General features: G+C 43.6%; 1 protein-coding gene across 1 annotated transcript; it reads left to right on the top strand.

The window, feature by feature from the left end:
* Positions 1–27,970, top strand: LOC147460851 (F-box family protein with WD40/YVTN repeat doamin). Its single transcript, XM_086508539.1, has 9 exons — positions 1–520; positions 25,472–25,699; positions 25,796–25,850; positions 25,924–26,022; positions 26,447–26,547; positions 26,615–26,704; positions 26,804–26,949; positions 27,155–27,239; positions 27,308–27,970. The coding sequence occupies exons 1-9, from the start codon at positions 399–401 to the stop codon at positions 27,678–27,680; spliced, it is 1,299 nt and encodes a 432-aa protein (XP_086364665.1). The 5' UTR covers positions 1–398; the 3' UTR covers positions 27,681–27,970.

Consider the following 27,970-nt stretch of genomic DNA (forward strand, 5'->3'; position numbering starts at 1 on the left):
CCCCACTAAACCCACGGTGCGACCAGCTTCCTCTTTTTGCTAGCTCTCTCTTAAGAGCCGCGCCTGTGCGCGAATGAATAAGAGAGAGAGAGGAAGTTGCCTCCGCTGTGTGTGTGTGTGTGTGTGTGTGTGTGTGTGTGTGTGTGTGTGTGTGAGAGTGAGAGAGAGAGAGAGAGAGAGAGAGAGAGAGAGAGAGAGGTGGCCTGCGTTAGGGGGCCAAAACGACGTGACCTGCAGGTAAAGTACGGTTGATGAAAGTTGCAGGTCCAGACGCCATGGAAGCATGATTGATCAAATCTGTGGTTTGCCAATCGACAATTTGCTACTCTGCGACAGCAGAATAAGTGAGCAGCACCCCGCAAAGCCTGTAACAGCGCAACAGAGTACTATTGTTGCAGATGCAGTCGAAGCGGCACAAAAGTGCTGACATTTTACCTCTTCCCAGTGATGGGCTCTTGAATATCTTCTCTTTGTTGTCACCCACCTCCCTGGCGCGCTGCTGCTTGGTCTGCTCCTCCTGGTACCTCTCATTACTCGTCTCCTCCAAGGACTTGTGTTTGGTATTCTGTCTAAGATAGCAAAAATTTCAGCATTTTGGACTATTCCAAGATAATATTGACCAGAAACAGCTGTCATATTTTTAAAGTCTGCCGTTTTCGTTTATTTCCACCTTGATTTCGGGAATGGGTCATCAATATGAGGCACAGAAGCAATATTGTGCGGCAATTACGGAGGTATCCGAGATTTCTTGTGCTGCAGCTTTTTTCAAGGACAATGCTATGCAGCTGTGGAGTTTTTTACCTACAAAACCTCATGCTCCGAGGACACGGAGCCTTCATGGCAGTTTTAGCTCAAAGTCACCTCACGTCACCTTTGGAAGTACAACTTCTTGCAGAGTGGGGAAATTTAAAGATGGTCTCCAACTACTCTCGAGCAGATTACAGTCATAAATTTTGGATGTGTACATGCCACCATGCAACAGGTGGCTATAAGCTAATAAAGGGTAAGCCCAATTCAAGCCTGAAAAGATGAAAGAAACTTATACTAACCAAAATAGTTGAAATAAATTCACTCCTCGAGACCTGCAGAGTCAAGAACAACCATGTCGGCTCGCTCCAAAGCAAAAGGAAACTCTTTGTTGGATATTTCCAAACAGGACATACTTTTTGAAAGTTATCCAGAACATATAGATCTTCTGCCAATCGAGCAACCATATTGCAAAAGGGCAAAAACCACGGCTGGACTCGTTCCTGAGTATATGGCGTGTCTCTTTGAGATTCCTTCATAGAGTTAAGTAGAGCTAAGGGGAAAATTAAAGACATTGCAAGAACTTACGGACCATACAACAGTAGGTAATAAGCTAATGAAAGGTAAGCTCATTTCCGAGCCGGAAAAAATGAAAGAAATTTCTACTGTGAAAATAAATTCACTCCTCTAGACCCATGGAGTTGGGCAAAACAACAAACTCGGCTCAACTCCACATACTCCCAAACGAAAACATGAATCCACTCGTAGACTTGCGTCAGATGAATTGTTTCTGTGTAACCATAGAGATGCAACTCAACATTGGCCTTATAAAAGAGGGCATGATCCAAAGTAGCACTCACATAGCGGAATGTGCGCTTCAGTGCATCCAAGTGTGGTTTTCTAAGAGATTGCATAAACTAACTCACCAATCCAATTGTGTAACTCAAGTCTGGACATAAGATAGTCAAGTAGATCAAACTACCCACTATCTTTTTGTACATGGTAGCATTCTCAAATACTTGACCTACATTATTTCCCAATTTCAAATTCTGATCCAAGGGCATTGCAATAGGCTTACAATCAACCATACCATACTTTGTCAACATATTGCCTTTGTGACAGCCATACACACTCTTGTGCGTGGATACTCTCAATGCCCAAAAAGTAACGCAAAGCTCCTAAATCTTTCGTCTCAAATTCGTGCATAAGTAGGGCCTTTACACCCCCTACTTTGGCCACATTATCACCTCCAATAATCAAGTCATCTACATAGATGCGTATCACCAAAATTCCTACTTCATTCTTCCTCACATTCAATGAATGATGTGCATCAAACATCTCAAACCCCAAAGAGATGAGGAATGCCACAATCCTCTCATTACCAAGCTCTAGATTCTTGCTTCAACCCATAATGCTTTCTTTAACGTGCATACAAGGTCACGTAGCCTCATATTCATATAACCATGTGGCTGCTCCATAAAGACAATCTCATCAAAGTCGCCATTGAAGAAAGCATTCATTACATCCATTCGTTTCGACACCCATCCTAAAGCTGCATCCATTGCAATAAACACACAAACAATATCCATCTTAGCTACGAAGTTGAACGCCTCCTCATAATAAATCCCATACGTTTGTGCGTAACCCTTGGCCACAAGCCTTGCTTTGTACCTGCTCACACTGCCATCAACATCGTGTTTTATCTTGTTGACCTCAAGATTTTTCAGACTCCCTTGGGATTAGAAGTAGATATCTATGATAAGTGCCTTGAATGAGAATATGCCAGTCTAAATATCATCCGTAAGCCTCACATTTCTTCGAACATTTTAGCTAAGTACGGTGTCATTTTCTCTCAACTATTTAGATTTTCTCGTCTTTGTTCTAGTAAATGTGCTTTTGTTGTTCAATCGTGCCATCTTATTTCTTTACTCGTTGAGAAAGGATACTCGTTCAAAAGAATCATGAAAAATGTTCATTCATTTTTGCATTGTATTAAGTTTATATTGAATGTTTCTTCCTTTGGAATGTTCAAGATAATCAGTAGGAAATTCAATAAAAGTGGTGCTAGATTTACACCATTCTGCTACTTCACACAGGTCTAGGGCATTTCCTTGTATGGCTAGTGTCTCCGGACTGGCCACCCATAGTCTAGGTTGTACCTTGTCCGGCCGCCTGAGTTTGGGGCCGACCGCCCACTTGAGTTGGGCGTCCACCTTGGGCACTCATATATATGGGGCCAGGGGTGGTACACATTTCATTATCGTCTGATGTATTGAGGATCTCTTGCTCATGGTAGTTATGGGGGGACTGAAATTCTCTTGAATTTTACCTACGTCGTAGGTGCTTTAGCCTTTTCTGCGTAACAACAGAGTAGATCACCATGTTTGTGCACTTCCTTTCAAGTAAGATGCCGCCCTTCACACCTTGGAGTGTTTCGTGAACCAACCTCCAGAGAAGGCGACGTCAAATTGCTGTATAAACTCAAGGGCTCGATGGGTGTCCTGGTAGCCTGAAAAGTGTCAAGCCACTGAAGAACGGAGCAGATCGTGGCCGAGGAGCCTAAACCCTAAGTGAAGAAGCACAAGCAGCAGAAGAAGTTTTACCAACTTGTAGAGTCTTGCCGAGTGGCCTATTTTTAAAGCAGAGTTCCCACCAACTTATGGGACCGCGTTCGATGGGGCCCAATGGACCTAAAACCCTTTAAATAAAGCGGGGGACCACACACACACTTAATCTCTTGCGAAAAAGGTGATGACATGGCACCTGTACGGACGCCCACAATTTACGTTGAGGACGTGGCAGGTTGTATGGACTTCCACGTTTTACGCTGGATTGCTCACGTAGCAATTGTATGGAATTCCCTGTTTTGCGCTGGCAGCTTTTGGGCAAGATGCTTTTGAGTTTATAGTTTTTCATGTAAACTGCTTTTCATAGGCCAAGGGCCTTTAAATATGTGCAGAGGGCTCAGTCTCTGGCACGCTTCTAGGATAAGGTGCTGAGCGTGAGTACCCGCATTGTACTGACTTGAAGCAATATAAAGAAAGACCAAAAGGGGGGCAAGGTTTGGGGCCAGTGCTCTCTCGGGGTGGAACTCTGCCACTCCCCGTCTCATGCATCTCTTTCAGTTCAATTGTTATTGAAGTGCTGAAAGTCTGTTCAATCTGTTCTTTTGTGTTGGCACAGGGGCGTGTCTCGTGATAGTGGTATCAAAGCTTCAGGTGTGTGCTTTTTTGAAAGCATACCGGTCCCACCAAAGAGTAGACGAAGCAAGATTGCACTTCCAAGTTTTACATGGATTTTATTAAAGTATCTTCATGCTCCGACCTCAAACTTATTAGCCACTCCCACCCTTACTTCATCGCGCATCGGGCGCGCTCCTGTCTTCATCGCTCTATCTTACAGGGCATAAGCCATAAAGATCACTTGCAAGAGAAGGATCAAAGATTTTTCAAGCCAGTGTTTTCTCAAAGGCAGTGCCATGCAGTGGTGGATGTCTATAGCTACCAAGCCGCACACTCCAAGGACTCAACAAGCTTTCTAGAAAAATTTTGCCCGAAGCTACATGCCTTCAGACATCTTCCTTCGGATTGCAACTTCTGGCAGAGTGGGGTGTCCTGAAAGGCTTGCCACGGAAACCCTAGTAATTTAAAACTTGAAATTTCTCGACATCTCTCACCAAGTGACTCTTCTTGAGCTGATAACCTTGGAGGTCCAGTGTGATTGCTATGTCTTGGGACTACCATCGCCACCACAGGAACACTATTTGCCGAGTCTTGTTTCAACTGTTTAAGGCCTTATGAACCATGCTACGGTCGGCTACAACCTTATGAAAGAAATCTGACCCTAATCTTGGTGCAAGTTTCAGGATGGAAAGCCAGTTGTCTTTTTGAGCTCGATTGATGTTGTCACAAACTGCTAATGTGTCAAGCCACTAAAGAACGAAGCTAACCTACAGATCCCGGCCAAGGAGCCTAAAACCTAGAAGCAGCAGAAGAAGTTCTACCAACTTATAAAGTCTTGCCGAGAGGCCTATTTTTAAAGAGAAGTTCTAGCTAACTTATGGGGTCCCCCGTCCGATGGGGCCCTGGCAATAAAGCTAGACACACACTCAGTGTAGCAGCTAATGACGTGGCAGAGCTAAACGGAATCCGGCATTTTAAGCTGGCTGTGTTGACGTTGCAGATTGTACGGATTTTCGTGGTTTACGCTGCTAATGTGGCAGGTGTACGGATTTCCATGATTCATGCTGGCAGCTTTGGGCGGCAGCTTTTGGACCAGATGCTTTTGAGTTTAAATCTTTTCAGGTAAAATGCTTTTCATAGGGCAAGGGCCTATAAATATGTAAGGTGCAGCGGAAGTGAATGTTGAACTTTGCTCAAGATGAGTGCTCCGAACTATGCTCAATGGTTCTTTTACTTAAGGAAGGGAGAGCCTTCCGTACCTTTAGTGATAGAGTGCAAATGATCACAAACAAAGTGGCAGACACTGTGAGTGAAGGTGTTGAGACTGAGAGAGAGAGAGAGAGAGAAGAGGATACGACACCAGAAGAGTTATCAAACCCTCCTCCAAGGGCCCTTCTCTCGATGGCGAGAGAAGTCTATGCTATTGATTGCACAAATCTGATACAAGGTGCTGATGCTGTGAGTCTAAGTGATGCTATGTCTGAGTTGACGATGACGATGACGATGCTAATGCTGAAACTGAATGCTGTGAGTCGGTCCCTGTTGCACCAAGTTGGGGCTGATCTATGAACTTGACGACTGATGAAAAACACTGCTCTAGGGCTGGAAAAACGCTGCTACAGCCATGCAAAAACGCTGATGTAGACCTCTGAAAATGCTGCTAATCTTGGCTGAAAATGGCTAATTGTACCGGTGGTTGTCAAGGTTGAAAAACGCTACTAAGCCAGGCTGAAAAACGCGGGACCAATGGGCTGCAAAAACGCTGGACCAACGGCCGATCTGCTACGGAAGTGGCTGCTGAAAATGCTGGGCTTTACTCATAGCAGCTAAAATACACGTATTTTATTTATAATACACGACGTCCTGTATCGAAACTTACCATACGTCTCATAACGTTTTCTATTCTAACGTTTTTTTACTCAAAACGTATGTCTTTTTCTAGTTGATCAATTGTGTTTCAGAGCTTCATGGTGCTTGTTTATGTATACTATGGTTAAATATTAAGCGTCATTGAGGAGGTCCATGTACCGCTTTATTTGTTTTTATTTAAGTATCATATCTAAAAACGTTGACGTATTTTATTTTTGGTTCTCAAAAATACGTCGAGTACACGTATTGTACACCGCGTATTAAACGTTTCGTCCCGTACCGTAGCTGCTATGGCTTTACTGATGGAAAACGCCAGGGCTTTGCAGGGGTTCTTGCTTGAGAAGTCTTCTGGAGGGCCTGCTGCAAGTAGGTGCTTGTGCTCTCCTTCCTTCTTCTGCCAGAATCCCTGGCGCTAGGTTTTCTTTTATATATGCTTGGCTCAATTGCCCTACCCAATTTCCCAACAAAAGTCATTAAAAAATAATAAGTGAAAAATGGCTAAAATAGGGAAAATAGGTTTTCGGCACTGTAAAATGCTCTTGATGGAATCTGATGGTAATGCTGATGATTATGCTGTGTGCAACCAGAGGATATGCATCTACTCTAAGTGCCTGGTCATGCACGGTCTGCAAACAGACTCACAAAAGTGCCAGAACACTTCCTAAGCTAGGCTAATTGAACCCTTGTCATGAAGTAGCTTGTACACGTACACATAGGGTTAGATGTGCACGTGACATCCCCTCCTTTTTAAAGTGAGGTACTAGTACCGATCTGCATGGCTTCCTTGTAGGCTGCCAACAACTCGGGATAATCTTTGAAAAACTTTTCATCAACCCACACTGCCTCGTGGGTTTCTCGATCCTGGAACTTCAAAAAGTACTGTCTCACTTGTTTCTTTGAAACATGTCGAAGCCGATGCAACAACATTTGCTCCGGTTTCATGACTTCTACTTCATTGATGATTTCCGGCTCTTCTTCTTCCGAAATGTTCTGTGGAGGTGTTCCCTGAAACACTTTCAACCAAGAAACATGGAAAACGTTGTGCATTGACCATGAGTTAGGCAATTGCAATTTCATTGAAACCTCATTTATCTTTTTAATGACAGGAAAAGGACCGTACATTTGAAAAGACAACTTTGGACACTTCTTTCCAACTTGCTTAAGACGTTGCTTCATGATTCTTAAATACACCCTATCCCCTTCCTTGATCGAAACATCCTGACGATGCTTATTAGCCTGCCGTGAATAAGATTCCTAAGCCTTGCTTAACCGAAGCTTTACACTTCAGAAATCTCATCCAATGACTGACTTTCAGCATTGGCATCAGGCATTTGACTGACCGAGCGAGTCAAAATTGACTGCAACGGACGGCCAAAAGTTGCCTCATACGGAGTTCGACCAATGGCAAAGGAAAAAGAGTCATTCAAAATAGCTTGAACCAATGGGAGATAGAGCTCCTAATGAGACTGTTGATCATGCACATATGACTTTAAAACATGAAAAGCCAACTGATTGTAAATCTCTGTCTGACCATCTGATTGTGGATGAAAAGCCGATAAAAAATTCAACTTAGTGCCAATATTTTCAAAGAGTGTGCACCAAAAATTGGACGTGAACTTAACATCCCTATCTGAAACAATCGATTTTGGCAAACCACAGAGGGGGTACCAATGCTTTATATAAACAACCGTGCCACATCTTGTGCAATAACTGTGGCCTTACAAGGAATCAACATGCAAAACTTGCTGAAACGATCAACAATTGTCAAACATCGAGTGTTCCTTGAATGCAAACTAGGTGGAAGGTTAGTCACAAAATCCATTGAAATATCTTGAAAAGGTCCATCGGGAATAGGTAGCGGAAGCAAGAGGCCTTGCTGCTTACCCCGAGGAGCTTTTACCTTTTGACATATAGTGCATTGTGTGACATAACGAAACACATCTTTTTGCATTTTAGGCCAATAAAAGAATCTTTCTATTTTTTCTAGAGTCCTGTGCCCACCCGTGAGAGAATCATGTGCATCATGCAATATGGTTAGCCTGAGAGAGGGCAATACACATAAACGTTGACGAAAATACAACAAACCATCACGAATGAGATAGTTGCTGGGCCCTTGGGAAGCAAGAGCTTGCAACCATTGCTTACCAAACTCGGAATCCGCATATTGGTTCTTCATGCTGTCGAAAGACACACCCTGAAGAGAAACTGTGGATCTTGACTTAAGAGCCAAAATCTGTCTTTTGCGACTCAACGCATCTGCAACAGGGTTAGCTTTTCCAGGCACATACTATATCAAACCTCCAAATTGCTCAAAAAATTGTGACCACCGTGCTTGGCGATCACTCCAATGTGCACTAGGCATAGGTTGGAGCCACTTGAGGGCTTGGTGATCTGTGCGAACTGTAAACTCTCTACTATAAAGAAAATGCCTCCAATGCTTAAGAGAGTGAATGACAGACAAAGTTCTTTATCATAATTTGAATAGTTCTTTTCTGCACTATTGAGCTTCCGACTAAGGAAAGCTACTGGACGACCATGCTGCTGAAGCACAGCGCCTATGGCGACATTGCTCGCATCCGTCCATACCTCAAAGGGGTCATCCCAAGAGGCAAGGATAAGACACGGCGCTTCTGTCACCGCAACCTTGAGAGCTGCGAAAGCCTCAATGGTTGCCTCGGGCAAGTCTACGCGCTGACGGCGAGTATTGACCCTTTCAAAACATCAATCATAGGTGCGGCAATGCATGCAAAATTCTCTATGTGCGAACTATATGCTTGACTTAAACCAAGAAAAGAACGCACATCACATGCAGTCTTGGGCAAATCCCAATTACGTACCTGTTCCACCTTCGCGGGGTCTAGCTTGACGCCTTCTGTAGAAATGATATAACCCAGATAAGTAACTTCAGTGAGAAAAAACTCAGATTTCTTAGCTGCAATGTAGAACTGACACTCATCCAAACTGGTCAATACTTTCTACATCCCTTTCATGTTGTTTCCACGATGCAGAAAAAATGAGAATATCATCAAGAAAGATGAACACACATACACCAAGCATATCGCCAAAACAGCCTACCATGAGACGGTTAAATGTACCGACGGCACCTGTCAATCCAAAAGGCATAACCACATACTCCCATTGCCCTCGCTCTGTGCGAAAAGTGGTTTTGAAGATGTCGCCTTTGAATACCCTCACCTGATGGTATCCACTTTTGAGATCGACCTTGCTAAAGACCTTTGCCCCATTGAGCCTATCAAGGATATACTCAATGCGAGGCATCGGAAACTTGTTCTTGACGTTCATCTTGTTCAATGCCCTATAATCAACACATAAACGAGACAAACCATCTTTCTTTCCCAAGACAGCACATAGTAAGCAAAATTCAAGGTGACGACTTGATTTGAACTCTGGTGCTCGCACTCGTAGACAGAAGTCTCCGCTAACCAACTCGACCAACTGGTCACAACATCAGATCTGAAGCCCCCTTTTATATAAAAAAAAACATCTTCCGTCCTTTACTCCCTTGTCCATCAGCATGGGCCGTGGCTTCCCTCTATCGATGCCGACATACGCAATCAATGCTCCTTTCTTTTACTCGGCACCTGTTGTCCTGTGCCCCTGCTCCTACCGTCGCTGCGTAATAGAGGGCGCATCTCTGGAGGTTCTTATAATGAAATGAATTTTTAAGGATTGTAGGGACATACTTGCGGACAAACAAAATAGGAGCACCAAAAGGACTTAGATTCGGACGTATGAATCCTCTAACCACCAACTCCGTGAGTTGCCGCTCTAACTCTTCTTCATGTGTCTTGCTCAAACGGTAGGGAGCCTTATTGACAGGTTGTGCCCCCTCCGTAAGCTCAATGCGATGGTCCTCCGGCCGCTCGGGTGGGAGACGGGGTGGAAGATCATCCTGCAAAAAGAGATGCTTAAACTTGGTAAACAAAGTTGAATACCTGTCTGGAGCCTGAATGCTCTGGGTGACTGGAGCAGCATAGATGAATGCCGCTTGTGCTCCTCGTTGTAATTCATGCTTTACCTGCACCATGGGAAATAAGAGGCAAAGAATGCAGACCCTCCTCAGCACGAATGATCATGGGAGAGTCACTCTTGGCATTTAATGTGAGAGTGTTGTCCTCCCAATCAATGAGAGGGTTATGCTCACGAAACCATCTAATGCCCAAAAGCATATCACATCCTGAGAGAGGAGACACGAGAAATTTCCTACGGAAAGCAGCCTGTTGAATTGTAAATAACACATCAAGGCACTCTTTCGTGATGAGAGAGTGGATACCGGGAGCGAAGCCAGACACCTCGAGAGGAGATTTCTGACTAACCTCTAGGTGGGCTCTCTCTACAAGAGAGGCACTAATCACGTCATGCATACTGCCTGGATCAAACAAGATGATAAAACGCTGACTCTTTACATGATCATAACACTTCATGAGAGACTCATCAATGTGTGTCAGAGACGTGAGAAGATTCAGTTTGGTTCATTAAAGTGCTTGTGGTTGCTGTGGGTGCCTTAGGTACTTTAGGTGGGGCTGTCTTAGGACAAGCCGCTTTAATGTGACCCTTGACGTGACATTGATAACAATGACCTTCCTTAGCATAAAATGACTTCTTCTTCTGCCGTTATGTATCCTCCTATAATTTCTTTTTCGGCCTTTTCATCAAGGGTTAGCTTAGGTTTAGCAGGTGTTTTAGCTTTACCCTTAGATTCATTGTTAGAGTTCTTTTCCGAAGAATTAGAGGAAGATGGGCTAGAAGAGTTACCATTCTTATCATTCTTACTGTTTTTACCATTCTGCGGGTTCTTGTTCTCCTTAGGCTTTCCCTTATTGTGCTTCATCTCCTGTGCGAGAGCAATCGCTACTGCCTTGTTGAGATCGATTGGATCAAGTACCTCGACATCAAACTTGATATACTCGTCCAATCCATAAAGGAATACCTCTTTGCACTCAGTATCTGATTTGCGTAATTGAGTGCCGAGCTGCAAAACACATTTAGAGAAAAATATAACTGGCATACCATTTTGCTTGAGACCGCGCCAATCGTCCTTCAATCGTGCGAGGTACTGTGGTGGCATAAACCGCGTCTTGAGCTTGTCTTGGAAGTCGACCCAATTGAAGGAAAGGGGCGTGCCTTCCTCGGCTTCCTCTAGGTGTGCGGTCAACTGTGCCTCTTGCCATGCATGGTATCAATTTATGGCATCACCGGCAAGGTACATAGCTGCCGTCAAAACTTTGCTATTTCCTGTCTTCTTAGTTGTCGCAAAATAAGCATTAAATTGATGCAACCAAGAATGAATAATAGTAGCATCCATCTTACCATCATACTTACTGAACGTCAACTTCTCGGTGACGGGGTTGTTGGAGTCCCAATCTCGGCTTGCGCCACTTGATGAACTACCAACATCTTTGACCGGCTCGGAGTTCGAGGTGAGTACTTGTCGGATCAACTCTTGCATGCATTGTTCTCTTTACGTCTCACGCTCTAACTCCAAGGCCGCTCGTCTTTCTTTGGCTGCCAAGCGTGCTTGCTCACGGTCACGCACCAAGGCGACCTTTCTTTCTTTGCGTAGTTCACGCTCACGCTCCAAGGCAAGGCGATTCGCTTCTTGTTGTGACATTATATCCATCATCGACTTGACCAAAGCCTCCATCGGATTTGGTACAATCCTTTGCGTAGATGGGGAAGGGGGAGGGTTGGAAAAACCTCCTGGTGGGGAAAACTCTTCTTCGCTACTCCCATGTTCACCACCTCCATGAGAAGTATCCATTCCTCTTCGGGTGATGACCATACACTTGAAGTCTTGGGTTCTTAAGTTCACGAGGAACTTGGGTTCTTGTGGGTCTTGGGTCTTGAGGTTCTTGAGGGTCTTGAGTCTTGAGGTTCTTCTTTAGCTTGCAATCTGTGCTAGAGAAGGATCTTCTCTTTACCTAAGTTCTTCTCTTTTCCTCACGCGCACCCCTTGGCGGCCTTGCGCTCACACCAAGGCTGCTTTTTCCCACCCCATGTCAATTGGCCGGCTGCTAAGTGCACGGTCCGCTCTCAATGAGTGAAAAGAGGCACAAGGGGAGGCTGGACAAGCCCTTCTTTCTTGGGTTTCCTGTCACTTTTAAAAACACGATTAGGAATCGACACGCCCAAGTGGACTTGGGTTACGTGCGACAGCAACAAGCAAAATATTAAAAAATTCTGTGGTTCTTTCCTTGAGTGATACACAACACTGCCAAAGCTCTGATACCAATGTAAGGTGCAGCGGAAGTGAATGTTGAACTTTGCTCAAGATGAGTGCTCCGAAGTGTGCTCAAGGGTTCTTTTACTTAAGGAAGGGAGAGCCTCCCGCACCTTTAGTGATAAGAGTGCAAATGATCACAAACAAAGTGGCAGACACTGTGAGTGAAGGTGTTGAGACTGAGAGATAGAGAGAGAAGAGAATACAACACCAGAAGAGTTGTCAAACCCTCCTCCAAGGGCCCTTCTCTCGATGACGAGAGAAGTCTATGCTATTTATTGCACAAATCTGATACAAGGTGTTGATGCTGTGAGTCTAAGTGATGCTATGTCGAAGTCGACGATGCGGATGATGATGACGATGCTAAGGCTGAAACTGAATGCTGTGAGTCGGTCCCTGTTGCACCAAGTTGGGGCTGATCTGTGAACTTGATGACTGATGAAAAACGCTGCTCTTAGGGCTGGAAAAACGCTGCCACAGCCATTCAAAAACGCTGATGTAGACCTCTGAAAATTCTGCTAATCTTGGCTGAAAATCGCTGGTTGTACCGGTGGTTGTCAAGGCTGAAAAACGCCAGTAGGCCAGGCTGAAAAACTCTCTCTCGTCTGCTGTGAAACGTTGGACCAATGGGCTGCAAAAACACTAGACCAACGGCTGGTATGCTACGGAAGTGGCTGCTGGAAACGCTGGGCTTTACTGATGGAAAACGCCAGGGCTTTACAGGGGTTCTTGCTTGAGAAGTCTTCTGGGGGGCCTGCTGCAAGTAGGTGCCTGTGCTCTCCTTCCTTCTTCTACCAGAATCGATTGGCGCTAGGTTTTTGCTTGGTTCAATTGCCCTACCCTGTTTCCCAACAAAAGTCACTTAAAAATAATAAGTGAAAAATGGCTAAAATAGGGAAAATAGATTTTCTGCACTGTAAAATGCTCCTGATGGAATTTGATGGTAATGCTGATGATCAGCAACCAGAGGATATGCATCTACTCTAAGTGCTTGGTCATGCACGGTCTACGAACAGACTCATTGAAGTGCCATAACACTTCCTAAGCTAGGCTAACTGAACCCTTGTCATGAAGTAGCTTGTCCATGTACACATAGGGTTAGATGTGCATGTGACAAAATATGAGCCAAGGGCTCATTCTCTCGCACGCTCCCGTGTGGAGGTGCAGAGTCTGGAGCACTGACGTTGTACTGAGCTCAAGCAATATAAAGAAATGCCGAAGGGGCGCCAAGGTTTGGGGCCAGTGCTCTTTTGGGGTGGAGTTCCGCCACTCCCTGTCTTGTGTGTCGTGCATCTCTTTCAGTTCAGTTGTTATTGAAGTGCTAAAAGTCTGTTCAGTCTGTTCTTTCCTGATGGCACGTGGCCCTCGTCTCGTGGATAGTGGTATTAGAGCTTCAGGCTGTGCTTTTCCGAAAGCATACCGGTCCTACCAAAGAGCAAACATAGCAAGATGGGGCTTTCACGAAATATTATCAAAGAATCTTCGTCCCCCGACCCCGGACTTATTAGCCACTCCCACCCTTACTTCATCGCGCATTGGGCGTGCTCCCGTCTTCATCGCTCTTTCTTACAGGGCATAAGCCATAAAGATCACTTGCATAAGCATAAGCATGGTCAACACGCCTGCAAATACGGCATCCTTGGCCCTTCACACACCTTAGAAAAGCGGCTAGCCCTTTCCAAGCGCACAACATTTGGCAGACTTGGTACACGTTAACAATCTCTTGTTTTTTGCTCCGTAAAAGTTGGCTCCACACCCACAAACTCAGCCAAATCCATTCTTGAGCCAACCATTGCCTTGGGAATCTTAGTTTGCATCTTTGGCTGCACTATATTCAACTGCAAGTAACTATTGAGTCAACTTCGGCAGCCTTTAGTCCTTCCAACATCTTCAGCTTTAGCATGACCTCCTTGTTAGAATTGGCATGAATTTGCAGTTTTTTGAATTTTGAGTTTTTGTTTGCAAGCTTTTTTTTGTGCCAGCTAAGTGTACTTTCACAGTGTTAGTGGATATTGTCACGAGACTGTGACAACCACTATATATATTTGTTGGTTTCTTTCCCTTGATTTTTATTTAATTTTTGGGACCCTCTTGTTAAAATCACAAATGCTCGGAGATTGCATGGCCAGTGTGAAACGGCTGTTGGTTGAGAGTTTCACCCGTAAGAGTCAAGGTCAGGCAGCCACGAGATGGTTGGGCCAATCGGCACTGGAATCCAGCTAGTAAAGAAGTGGCTAGGCTCAGTTAAAGTTACTTATGCCCCTCGGCAGGACTTTTATAAGTTTGTAGGTACTAGGAATTAAACCAAAAGGAGCAAACTGGGCACATGGTAGTAGGAGAGTAACGTGCAGGTTAACTCTCATTGTCCATAAGCTCATCCCAAGAGGGGGCCAAAATTGGGGCTGGGGCTAATTTTTGAAAAGAAGTGCTCCACAGTGTGTGCGTGTGAGTAGTGGTTACAAGTGATCACAGCTTTCATGGAAAGCTTGCCTTCTCCCTTGTCTCATGCAGCACGATGATTTGCTCTTGGGCATCTCTCTCTCCCCTTTGCACATATGGTAATACCCCAGTAGTTTGGCTTCTCAAATGACCATGTACAATTCTTGGGGTTTTATGCGCGTTTGTCAAGGCAAGAGCCTTCTGTACAAGAACTTGATAGCTAATTGCTAATCCCCTACATGTACACACAGTTCCATCGCGACAAATTGCGAAAATGGAGAGTTTTCTCGCGTGAAAACTCATTCAATTTTAAAGGGAACTGTCCCATTGCGTGCGGGAGATTTTAAGACACGCGTAGACGTGTTTGCTCTGCTCAAAATGATGCGAAACAAAAAATTACAGCCTGCTGTGTTTTTCTGCAGGTTTAGGGTTTCACACCTAAACTGCAAGAACGCCAGGGGAGCCTCGGGAAAGCCTTGGGTGCTTGTACAGGACAATTTAGAGAGATTTCTGGCGAGGAATCTCGTCTAATTCAAAGGGCAAGGGACCCTACAGGTGCGGGAGCTCAAGGGCTACCCATAGGAGTGATCGACACACGAATCAGAGGGCAAAACAGAGAATTACAGCTTGCTGTAATCTTTTGCAGGTTTAGGGTTTTGGCCAATTTTGATGCCTACAGGTCCCAAAAGCTTTGGGGAAGCTAGGGAATCACCGAACATGTGTTTTGGTGCAAATTGGAGGCCAAAAAAAGAAAATTCAGCGTGCAATTTCTTGCCAGGTTTTGTAAAGTGCTCTTAAGTGCGTAGAAAGTCACCGTTTACTTGGGATTTTGTCCGTGGAGACTTCTATTGTGGTTATGCTGCCAAAATTGGGTTAGAGTAGGGGAATTTCAGCCTGATAAAAGTGGGAGAGCGTGTAGAAGTTTACAGGTTTTTCTCAAGTGTAATAAGAATAAAGGAATACCGAAAGGGGCGCCAGTCTTTGGGGCCAATTGGGTGTCGCTGTCTGCTTGGAAACGCTCTAGCTGCCGAGCCGTGTTTTATTTTGAAGTGTTGAATTCCAATCACAGGCTTATTCGTGAAGTTCCTTTGTGTTGTAAAGTTCAAGTAAAGTTAAACAGTGTAAAGATTGGGTGAGAGCTAAAGTCACCGCCTTTTAGCGAGATTACGGGCCGGTTTCAGGCACTCAGTCCATCCAGGGAATCAAACAGTCAAGGGGAGGTCACTCACACACAAAGCCTAGACGGAAAATCAAAGGCTTAGAGCTTCATCACACATAATCCATTTTCAATGATCATTAAATGTACTTTATGCTTCCACGAGCACGTCACAAAGCATGCATGATGTGTGTGATTTTAAGGAAACACAAATTCACAAAGGAGCGGTTTTCATAGAAAGCTTTTGTCTTTACACATCCATGTAGAGATTGAAGCTTTTGCTACGTCTATCATGGAGCTCTCACACTTTTACAATGAGCAAAAAGAATTTGTAATTAGAGGTAGTAGAAAGCTTTTGTCTTTACACATCCATGTAGAGCATTGAAGCTTTTGCTACATCTATCATATGTATGCTAAAATTCTTTCAAAGAAGAAGATCATTGAGCCAAAGGTGGAGCTATCAAAGAAAAGCATGGACGAGCTGCAACGGTGGCAGCATCAATGAGTAGCAGGTAAAGAAGGGAGTAGGGAAGGTGCTATAGTAAAGGAACGATGACAACCATTAAGGATATTGGCTCTCCATCCAAAGGTCTGCTCTGCATGATGCCTTCAATGTGTCCGTGCATTCTTGCTTATACTGAGCAGGTCTCCATTTATTTTCTTGTGCTTTTTGTCCTAATTTTTGTAGGACTATACCTACCTTTGTATTACAGGGCCTTAGATTGGCAATTCCACAGCTATGGTGTCTCAATCACCTCCAATGTGACATGAAACGTTTCGGGGTTTCGAGATTTTGGAAACGTTTCGTTTCAGAGCTCAAAGAAAGTGAAACACAGGTTTCGTTTTATGTGCATGTACCTATAATTATACATTGAATATACATACAAATTCACTTGTTAATGCATATGAAATACGAAAATCTAGATGTGAGACTTGAGTCACGAGTGAACAAGGTAAGTCAGTAGCCAGCCCGTAGCAACATAAAGGTAAATACGAGGGGCCAGGTTGACGTGTAATATTCACACACAGAGAGAGAAATTATTCGATGTGCGTGAGGGTCAAAAAATCTATTGATTTTTTTAAGTTGGCCTCTGTACATGGCTTAAACAATCCGTAAATGGTTGGTTTGAGGTCAACTGGTCAAAAGGGGGCATAAAAAAAAGCCAATTCGTTTCGCCCATTTCGCCGAAATGTTTTGGGGTTTCAGGGGGGTCGAAACGCGTTTTTATGTCACTATGAGATTCAACTCTGACTTTTGCTTTGGAAGTGGCGACCAACTTGCATCGACTCTTTCTACTATTTAGGTGAGGGTTACTTAACCCTCACTTAGACTTGGTTCTCTTTCCCCTTTGTCTGCCAAAAAAAAGGATGGGAGTGTTAGTAATATGTTTGATAATAGAAAAGGTTGAGGAAATGCTTCGACTTGCAATTTCAGTTTTGCTGATTGCCAAAATGAGAGAATGTGTGTTTTTCTGACCGTAAGAAAGGAAGAGATGTTGAGTGGTTGAAGTTCTGGTGCTTGTTGTATGATGAAAATGGAGGGCTTCACTCAATGATACCATCATGGATTTTAGGGAAGGGTCTTCCTTGCAGGTTTTTGCTTAATCTCTTAATTCTGGTCTGAGTTGGATCATGGATACTTATTGCTCACTAACTGTCCCACTCTGTTGGTCTGTTCTATTGCCAATGACTTTTGTGAAATTTTGGGAAGCTTTTTATTACAATTTGATGCTATGTAGTTCTCTGTATGCCATACTAGATGTAAGACTGGAGGTGGACTGCCTAGCTCAAATTTTTCTCTAAACCTGCCATTGACCAATTTATTGACTTGGGCTCGGGGTTTTCTCTATCCCTCACTTAGGCTTGGATTGTATGTGTTTTTCTACTTTAAAGAACATGAGTGAGAGAAGGTAAACATTCTAAAGTGTTGATACTCTGCGGGTCAGTGATTGCTGTGGACTTCAATCATTGAGAGTTTGCTGATTTGGCAACATCTTAGCAGGTCATCTATAGCATTCTACATTTGTTTCACTTTTTTCTTCAAAAAAAACTATGCCTGGCTCACTGCATTTTTGAATGATTAACAATGTTTTAGCTTAATTTTCTTGATCACATCCTGTGCATGACTAACACTTGCTTGAATTACTTAGGAAGTCGTGATTACTGACATACTAATGTGTGATTGAACTTATTGAACCTCAAGACAATAAGCTGATAGGGAATATAGCTTTTCCTCCCTTCTTAACATTTTAGTATTGGAGTTCCTCTGTTAACTGCTTACACTAATTTTTGACTGCACCTTAAAATTACCATGGCATTTTACTGTGAGAGGGTATGGGTTTTTAAACTGTGCATCTGGCATAATACTGAGGTGCCTTATGGTTAAAGAGAGGTTTTATTTGCTGGGCATGCAATCATGGGCACAAAAGAAGATGGGGTTGCCTTTATCAGTGCTACCTTAGATCCATGTCCTCATGTTGATCGACTGGTTGGTTGGATGTAAAGACACAACTAATCTGGCTTTGTAGTAAAAATCGGGAATGCTTTGACACGGTACATATTACTAAAAATCCGGGTTTGATAATGGCTTTCACTTAAATCTGTTAGTGCTACTTACCTCATTAAAACCCCTTTGTCCAAAGTACACATTTTTCACGTATTTATTAATAAGTGACTTTTGTTGGAAAAGTAGGTAGGGCAAATTGCTAAGAAACTATAAAAGAAACCCATTGGGCACTCAATAGAAGCAGAGTAGGCAGCAGAAGGTGGTGCAGCAAGTGTTGCATCTGGCAGGTGGGCTCTCTCTCGGCAATACCCTCGGCACCAGCAGCATCACCTAGCGTTTTTATCATCAGCCATCAAGACCCCAAATTCAGCCTGCGTTTTTGGTTCCCAGCCATCAACAGTTTGCAGATTCAGCTTCTAGCTTCAACAATCCCATTCCACAGTAGCAGATTGCCAGCGTTTGCAGTTTTTAGCCCAGATCTGCTAGCCATCGATTTTTTCAGCCCTTAGCCTCGCCGATCCCACATCCCGTTGATTGCAAATCCTCGCCGTTTGTTCCCAGTTTCCAGCAATTGCATCAGCACTAAGTTCTCAGCCAAAAACAGCCAGCATTTTTGTATTCCCAGCCTTGCCCACATCGGTGGTTGCAGATCAGCCACATAGTGGCGTAGCGGTTGCAGATCAACAGTAGTTAGACCTAGCGTTTTCAGATTTCAGCCCCTAGTCTCGCGTCATCGTCTTGTCCTTGACGGTCATCGTCGTCGTCAGCATCGTTGTCGTTGTTGACATCTCATCGTCATCGACATAGTACCTCCAGTCCCCAACATCAGTACCGTCAGTACCTTCAATACCGAGCATCAGTAGCGTCAATACCCATTAGCATCAGCATCATTGTAGTAGCATTTGTGCAAGAATAAAGGAAGTACTTGCTCAATACTTACTTTCATCTTTGGTCATCGTCGTCGTCAGCGTCGTCATCATCGACAAAGTATCTCCAGTCCCCAGCATCAGTACCATCAGTACCTTCAGTACCCAGCATCATCAACATCATTGTGGTAGCATTTGTGCAACAATAAAGAAAGTACTTGCTTCGGCAACAGAGCAAGGGGGCCCTTGAGGGTTGGGACCCCACATCCCCGTGTCGTCTCTCTCTCTCTCTCTCTCTCTCTCTCTCTCTCTCGTCATAGTAACAGGGAATGGCCGTTTTCAGGTCTCCGTTCCCCGTTCCCATTCCAAGTTCCCGTTCCGAATCCCCGTTCCGTGTTTCAAATGTGAGTACCCGTAACAGGGAACGGCATTTTGTTCCGCGTTCCCGTTCCCCGTTTCCGTTCCTGGTAACTATGTCTCTCATGTCTCTCTTTTATTCAGTTCGGTTCGGTTCTTTCAAGTGAAGTAAGGTGTCCCTTTGTGTTTGTGTGCGGAGTACTAGATCCGAGCAAAATCCTTATTCTCTTTCGTTGCACCTGACATTGGGATCAGAGCTCTGTGTGCACTGCACTTGACATTGGTAATCATCAAGTACAAAGAACCTAAAGAAGAATCAAGAACCTCAAGAACCAAGAACCATCAAGAACCCAAGTTGAACCAAAGAACCCAAAGAACCTCTCCCAGTTCTTTTTTTCCTGAAGAGTCTGAGTCCCGACCATGGACTTACTAGATCCCGTCTTCATTGCCATGCCTTTGAAGGAAGATTGACATCGGATATATGAAAACCCAGATCTTGAGTACCAAAAAATCTCCTAGCCTTGTATGTAGATATGGAAGGAGTTGGAGATAGGATCTCTTCTCCATTTGCATTCGCATATAGCATGCATCCACTTCCGTAGACAAGAAACCCTTGGATTTTTCTCCGAGCACGCTTACCTTTCATCTTTACCCGCAATGTTTTCACGACAGGACTATTCGGATGGTAGTGCTTGTTTGCAGGCAAAGTCAGCACGAAGGCTTGTATTCTGCAACAGTAGTAGGGCTACCTAGTAACTCATATGGTTGGTGTTTACATCGCAGCAGTACCTACATCCGTAGTATCCACCCGTTTGGAGGAATTTTCATTGGTGATGCAGCCACAACATCATAAGCATTCATCAGTCAGCATCAGAAGTACAGATAGAAGTTCGGCAGTTGTGCCTCACTTATAAGAGGGGGGGATGTTACGTGCGCACTTCACTTGCGCTACGTGGACATGCTTCTACCATAGTCTAGCATGAGTCTTAGCTTAGGACTGAGCTTGGCACCTTTGTGAGCCTCTAGCAGGACGTGCATGTCCAGGCCGGTCACACTTGCATACCCTCTCTTGCACAGAACAATTATCCCATCATGAGCATTTTCCAAAGCATAGAACCCTTTTATTGAAAGTACAGATTTGTCACTTATTTATTAATGAGCGACTTTTGTTGCAAAAGTAGGTAGGGCAAATTGCTAAGAAACTATAAAAGAAACCCATTGGGCACTCAGTAGAGGTAGAGGAGGCAGCAGAAGGTGGTGCACCAAGTGTTGCACCCGGCAGGTGGTCGCTCTCTCGGCAGTACCCTCAACACCAGCAGCATCACCTAGCGTTTTTTATCATTAGCCATCAAAACGCCAAATTCAGCCAGTGTTTTTGGTTCCCAGCCATCAACGGTTTGCAGATTCAGCCTTTAGCTTCAATGATCCCATTCCACAGTAGCAGATTGCCAGCGTTTGTAGTTTTCAGCCCAGATCTGCCAGCCTTCGGTTTTTTCAGCCCCTAGCCTCGCCGATCCCGCACCCCTTTAGTTGTAGATCCTCGCCGTTTGTTCCTAGTTTCCAGCAGTTGCATCAACACTAAGGTCTCAGCCAGAAACAACCAGCGTTTTTGTATTCCTAGCCTTGCCCGCATCGATGGTTGGCAGATCAGCCCCGTAGTGGCGTAGCGGTTGCAGATCAACAGCAGGTAGACCTAGTGTTTTCAGATTTCAGCCCCTAGCCTCGCGTCGTCGTCTTGTTCATCGTCGTCGTCGTCATCGACATAGTACCTCCAGTCCCCAGCATCAGTACCATCAATACCTTCAGTACCCAGCATCAATTTCGTCAGTACCCATTAGCATCAGCATCATTGTAGTTGCATTTGTGCAAGAATAAAGAAAGTACTTGCTCTGGCAACAGAGCAAGGGGGGCCCTTGAGGGTTGGGACCCCACATCCCCGTGTCGTCTCTTTTCTCTCTCTCTCTCTTGTGTCTCTCTCTTTTATTCAATTCAGTTCAGTTCTTTCAAGTGAAGTAAGGTGTCCCTTTGTGTTTGTGTGTAGAGTACTAGATCCGAGCAAAATCCTTATTCTCTTCCGTTGCACTTGACATTGGTATCAGAGCTCTGTGTGCGCTGCACCTGACATTGGTAATCATCAAGTACGAAGAACCTAAAGAAGAATCAAGAACCATCAAGAACTCAAGTTGAACCAAAGAACCCAAAGAACCTCTCCTAGTTTGTCCCGACCATGGACTTACCAGATCCCATCTTCATTGCCATGCCTTTGAAGGAAGATCGGCATTGGATACACGAAAATCCAGATTTTGAGTACCAAGATCTCCTAGCCTTGTATGCGGATATGGAAGGACTTGAAGGCAGGATCCCTAACCTCTTCTACATTTGCATTTGCATATAGCATGCATCCACTTCCGTCGACAAGAAACCCTTGGATTTTTCTTCGAGCACCCTTACCTTTCATCTTCACCCGCAATATTTTCACGACAGGACTATTCGGGTGGTAGTGCTTGCTTGCAGGCAAAGTCAACACGAAGGCTGGTATTCTGCGACAGTAGTAGGGCTACCTAGTAACTCATATGGTTGTGCTTACATTGCAGCAGTACCTACATCCGTAGTATCCACCCGTTTGGAGGAATTCTCATTGGTGATGCAACCACAACATCAGAAGCATTCATCATTCAACATCAGAAGTACAGATAGAAGTTCGGCAGCTGTGCCTCACTTATAACAGGGGGGGATGCGCACTTCACTTGCGCTACGTGGACATGCTTCTGCCATAGTCTAGCATGAGTCTTCGCTTATGACTGAGCCTGGCACCTTTGTAAGCCTCTAGCAAGATGTGCATGTCCAGGCCGGTCACACTTGCATACCCTCTCTTGCACATAACAATTATCCCATCATGAGCATTTTCCAAAGCATAGAACCCTTTTTTCAAAACTACATATTTTTCACTTATTTATTAATAAGTGACTTTTGTTGGAAAAGTAGGTAGGGCAAATTGCTAAGAAACTATAAAAGAAACCCATTGGGCACTCAGTAGAGGTAGAGGAGGCAACAAAAGGTGGTGTACCAAGTGTTGCACCCGGCAGGTGGTTGCTCTCTCGGCAGTACCCTCAACACCAGCAGCATCACCTAGCGTTTTTTATCATTAGCCATCAAAACGCCAAATTCAGCCAGTGTTTTTGGTTCCTAGCCATCAACGGTTTGCAGATTCAGCCTTTAGATTCAATGATCCCATTCCACAGTAGCAGATTGCCAACGTTTGTAGTTTTCAGCCCAGATCTGCCAGCATTCGGTTTTTTCAGCCCTTAGTCTCGCTGATCCCGCACCCCTTTAGTTGCAGATCCTTGCCGTTTGTTCCCAGTTTCTAGCAGTTGCATCAGCACTAAGTTCTCAGCCTACTTAAGATCAAATTGAGACTCAAGGCGAGAACACTGATGTTTGATTGATTGAACGAATGCTTGAAAACTGAGTACAACAGGCTCCTTATATAGGAGACGAAGAGACACAAATAAAAAGACACGTCTCATGGTGAAGAGACATGACTTTAGACGTAAAGACACATTCTTTCGGCGAAGAGGTAACCATTGGACGAAGAGTTGCAATCGTAGAGCGAGGGGGTGTGACGCTCTTGGCGAAGAGGCATGTCTCTTGAGCAAAAGGTCGTGACCATCCAAGCGTAGAGGTCCTCCTTGGCATGGCACTTTGGGTATCTGCAACTAGGAGTAGATGTAATATTGTAACATAGTCACAATCATGACATTCCCTCCCGTTTAAAATGAGAGCCTTAGTTAAAGAAATGACTTTTGATGTTGATAGAACTGTGGAAAAGCATTGAATCTTTGAAAATCTTCAGTCTTTGAGTTATCTGAAACCTTTGTCTTGAACCTTTGCTTCTTGCGAAACCTTTTTGCTTTGACTACTAAATCCCATGTCATTGCATTTTTCAAAGACTTTTTAGAGGAATCTGACATAATCAGGCTGACTGCAACAAGAGATTGATCTTCAAAATCCTTCATACGATGTAAGACTTCGGGTGTAAGATCTTCCAATAACTGCGAAATATTTGGTGAAGAGGAAATCTTCTCAAGACATTCTTCAGAAAGGGTAACTTCATCTTTACGAATCATTGGAAAGGATTTTGTAACAAGAGATTGATCTTCAAAATCCTTCATGTGATGTAAGACTTCCGGTTTAAGATCTTCCAATAACTGCGAAACATTTGGTGAAGAGGAAATCTTCTCAAGACATTCTTCAGAAAGGGTAACTTCATCTTTACGAATCATTGGAGAGGATTTTGGATTGAGACTACAATCATCTTCCAATAATGCATCTCAAAATTCTTGAGATTTATCTTCAAAAACTGCCACTTCATGACTTGCAATTGGCATATCATCATCCAACAAAGAATCAAAGAAAGCATAATCGCCTTCTGACTCGGAATCTACATTTATGTCGTTTTCTTTGTCAGGTAACGAAGTATCACTTAGAAAAACTTCTAGCTCAAAATCATCTTCGTCTTCATCGATTGATTCAGGAGAAGTTAATGAATTCAAAAATTCATCAATAATTATTTCTGCATCCACATTGAAAATCATATTTGCTTCATAATCCATTGCATCATGTTGTTTGACTTGTACACATGAGGCTTGAATCACTTGTTCTGCATGATACAGCCCGTGTAAAATCAATTCACGTCCATCTTTGGACAAATTGATAGTATGTCCGTGAAAGCTAATAGCTGGATCATACTAGAATAACCAATGTTGACCAAGAATCATGTCGTATAGTAAGATAAAGGCATGACTTCGAAATCGAGTGTATCTGCATAATTTTGAATATCGAACTGCAATTGTCGAGCTGTCTCATCACAAGTTAAAACTGAGCCATCTGCTAATTCCACATCATTGAGTTGGTAAGTCAAGCTGTTGAACTATTTGAGTGCTGACAAAATTATTCGAGCATCCGCTATCCACCAAAACATTGATGGAGCGCCATTGAGAGTTCCAAGAAGGCTTAGGACTTGCTTTGAGAGAGGCTCCAAAACTGAAGAACCACACTGAGCATGCTTCATAAGAATAGTTGTATCTGTTGAGACAAGAATTGTGTTGACTACAGATTTTCCTTTATCCTTAGCAGAATTTGATTATTCAGAATTCGATGATATTTCCGCGTTGGAATTTCTTTTCAAATTAGACGGATTTGATTTCTTTGGACATTGATACCATCTATGGTCACCACCACAAATTGTACATAATCCATCTTTCTTTGAAGTCAAAGAAGCATTTGACGAAGAACCTTGCTAAGGATTAGAACGCCGATCTTGTGGAGCATTTGAAGATCTGCTTTGAGATTGTCGATCTTGAGAGTAGAACCTTGAAGTTGAATAAGGCTCCGTTGCTTGCTGTCTGAACTGAGATTGTCGCTGTGGACTTTGGCAATAGCTTTCTCTGCGAACACGCTATGAAAAGCGAGCGCTGTTTGAAGATCGGTTGCCAAGGAGAAAATTCCGTGTAGGGCACTGATTATCGCCAAGATGTTCAACATAGACAATTGCAGCATCTAAGGTGGTAGGGTTGTATTTGTGCACATCGTCGTTCAAGGTTGGTTCAAGCCAGTCAATGGAACTGTGTAGTTTAATAGAGGGGCTGAGATCCTCTATCTCCAGAGTTAATCTCTGAAACTTTGTGATGTACGCAGCCAAGGAACCTGTCTGGCTCAGGTGGCGAAGAGAGGACCGGGCATGAAAATCCGCATTGGCGGTTTGAACACCTTGCGAATAGCACACCAGAATTTATCCCAGGAAGGTGCGTGTTTAACGTCAGCAACCCGTCGTTGCCACCAAAGAAATGCTGTGTCCTTGAGCAGAGAACTAGCAAGTGCAACTTTTTTACTTTCTACTAAGTCCGTGCTGGACATGTAGACCTCCATTTTGAATAGCCATTGGTCTAGCAGGCGCTTGTCACGGCGACCATTATAAGGCTCAGGCAGTTTAACATCCAGTTTCTTCTTCTGTTCAACATTAAAATTTTTATAAAGTAATTGAAGTTCACGATTGTCTACCTCATCTGTTCGGTAAGGTAATGTTTTTGCTTGTATTTGTTTCCGCAGGAATAAGACCATAACGAATTCCCCTTTATGGATGAACCATTGCCTTAAAGCTAGAAAGGATTGGTTACAGCACAGCAGTAAGACTTCTGCCACAAGGAAAATCAATAGTTTAGATGATGAAACTCATGAACAGGCTGATTGGAAGACTCAATATGTAAAAGTGCAGCGAAAGATCTTGCTTGTGTTTGGTTCAGTGCTTGTCAAAGAATGGAGAGGCCACTCTAAAAGGTAACCTGCTTTATCTATGTCGGTCAGGGTCATCAGGAGAGGCCACTCTAAAAGGTTACCTGCTTTATCTATGTGTATCCATGTACTGGCATCCAGGGTTGAATGTTGCAGATTCAAAATGGAGTCTTTTGTGACAGGATCAAGTGATGGGGTATGTGGATTTCACTTTGTCTTCCATTTCTTTTGGTTTGGTTGCATGACTAAAGTTTGTTGCACATTGTCAGGTTGTGCATGCTTGGTCATCTATGACTTCTAAGTGCTTGGCAACATACATTGTCCCAAACAAGGGACGTGTGGTTGATCTGGAGTTTGATGAAAACAAGGTTCCACACTTCTTCCATATGATTACTTGAATGGATTTGATTTGGTTGTCTTTGTGGTGTGCATGCGTGGGCGTGCGCTATGAATAAGATTGAGTCTACAGATCGTCAGTGAATGGTGCAAAATTGGAGATGGGAGCCTCCGATACTGAATGCTACTTCCTTTTAACTGCAATGTAATCTTATCTTAAATAGTCTGTTATTTAAGAAGCTTGGATTGATTGTATTGTTTGTCTCTCTTCCATAAATATGGCCGTTCTAGGTCTTTGTTTAGAGTTTGGTTGCTCTCTTATTCCCAGTACTGGTTTAGAGGGCAAGGCAAAGCTATAATATGTGCGGTTTCTGGGCGTTGCACTTGTTTGTATGGTGCTCCTGTGCTGTTGTGTGTAATTAATTGGTTTCATGAAGTTTTCAATACGTGGTACAGATGTTGGCTATATCTGGAACAGAAATTTATGTCTGGAATCGTGCGAAAGGCTCCCTCCTTCGTCATATCCAAGGGCATAATCAATCTCTACACTCTATGTGGTAAGTTGTAGTCTTTCATTCTGAAACTCTAAGCTGAGCCACAATCATGAAATGTGCCTCGTTCCAGTTATGCAGATCCGGAGGTTTTGGTGGGATGCTGTGATGGAACAATTAGAGTGTTTGATATCTATAGTGGTCAGTGTGCTCGGATTTTTAGGTAATTTTGTGTCATTATTTTGAGATGAAAACACAACACCCCACATTGTTTGAATTCTTATAGAATGGCAATAATGAAGTTTGCTATCTTTGTTGGCAGGCAGCATGCTGATCGTGTTACATGTATTGTTTTGGATGTTTCTTCTTCTCTATTGATGAGTGGATCTGCGGATGGAACTGTGGAGCTATGTGACTCTCTGACGGGCCGGAAGATATGCTGCCTACTCCCTTCTTCCCCACCTCAAGGTACTTATCTTGGTGAAGGGTAAAGAAGTTAAGCTAGGCAGCGCGTGAGGGTAGTGGTAGGTTTTTGGTATGCCATCATTATAATTCTAGTCCACATAGACTTCTGACTCAAACGATGCTCTTGCAAATTTCAAGCAAATTTTTTTATCTGTGTGATCCGATATGCAAATATATTGACTAAGCTTAAACCATATTTTGATCACAGAAGTACATTCTTTACATTTGTTTTCCTGTCAAAGTATGCTCGTGGGTTGCACATCAAAGGGAAGTGTTTATGCTTGGGACGTCAGGTCAGTTTCTCATGCATCAGTATTCCAGTTCTTGTTGAAATGTCTGTGATGACTTTTGCTTGTGGTAGGAAACAAAAGCTGCTTTGGACAGTTCGGATAGGGGCTAATTGCATTGCTTCCCTGCATTCACCAAGCTATGATGCGACCACTCTTGTCACAGGTGGTATAAATGGTGTGATTACCATCCTTGATATGGGTTCAGGAGCCGTCCTGCGAAAGTTCGTTGTTGCCCATGATGAAACACAGACTAAAGGGAACAGCTTGAACAAGTCAAAAGGAAATTCAGGAGTTGCAGAACATGCACAGGCCAAAATCACTTATTCCTCAAAAGGGATACCAAGCAATATTCGCCCTCCTATACTGTGCTTAAAGGCGGGGATGACGAGGATTGTGACAACTCATCCTGATGGAATGATACGGGTATGGCATTTCAAACTATAACACAATTGTGTGGAACATAGTGTAATGGCAATTCAAACTGTAGCACTATTGTTTAGCAAATATGGGTGCTTTCAACAAGAGTGAAGCCCTTATTGAAGGCTTAGAATGTTGAAGACACTGAATTTATTTTGTACCATAGTCATAAAAAACCACCTTGGAGCTATCACGGGGATACGAGTCCTGTGCCTTCTATCCACAGGCAATTTGGTGGTGTATTCTAGAATCTATATTACATATATCATGCTGTACAAGTAGGCAATACATTGATGATTAAAATCTTTGAAACTCAA

This window comes from Adiantum capillus-veneris, chromosome 3 (assembly GCF_014529385.1).
Source record: "Adiantum capillus-veneris isolate H3 chromosome 3, ASM1452938v2, whole genome shotgun sequence".
NCBI lineage: Eukaryota > Viridiplantae > Streptophyta > Polypodiopsida > Polypodiales > Pteridaceae > Adiantum > Adiantum capillus-veneris.

What these genes read in the sequence shown, in the direction of transcription:
- LOC147460851 (XM_086508539.1), top strand. Translation starts at nt 399, where the DNA reads ATGCAGTCGAAGCGGCACAAAAGTGCTGACATTTTACCTCTTCCCAGT. An exon ending in TGGAGTTTGATGAAAACAAG is followed by an intron (nt 26,023 to 26,446) that starts GTTCCACACTTC and finishes TACGTGGTACAG; the next exon opens with ATGTTGGCTATATCTGGAAC. An exon ending in CAGTGTGCTCGGATTTTTAG is followed by an intron (nt 26,705 to 26,803) that starts GTAATTTTGTGT and finishes CTTTGTTGGCAG; the next exon opens with GCAGCATGCTGATCGTGTTA.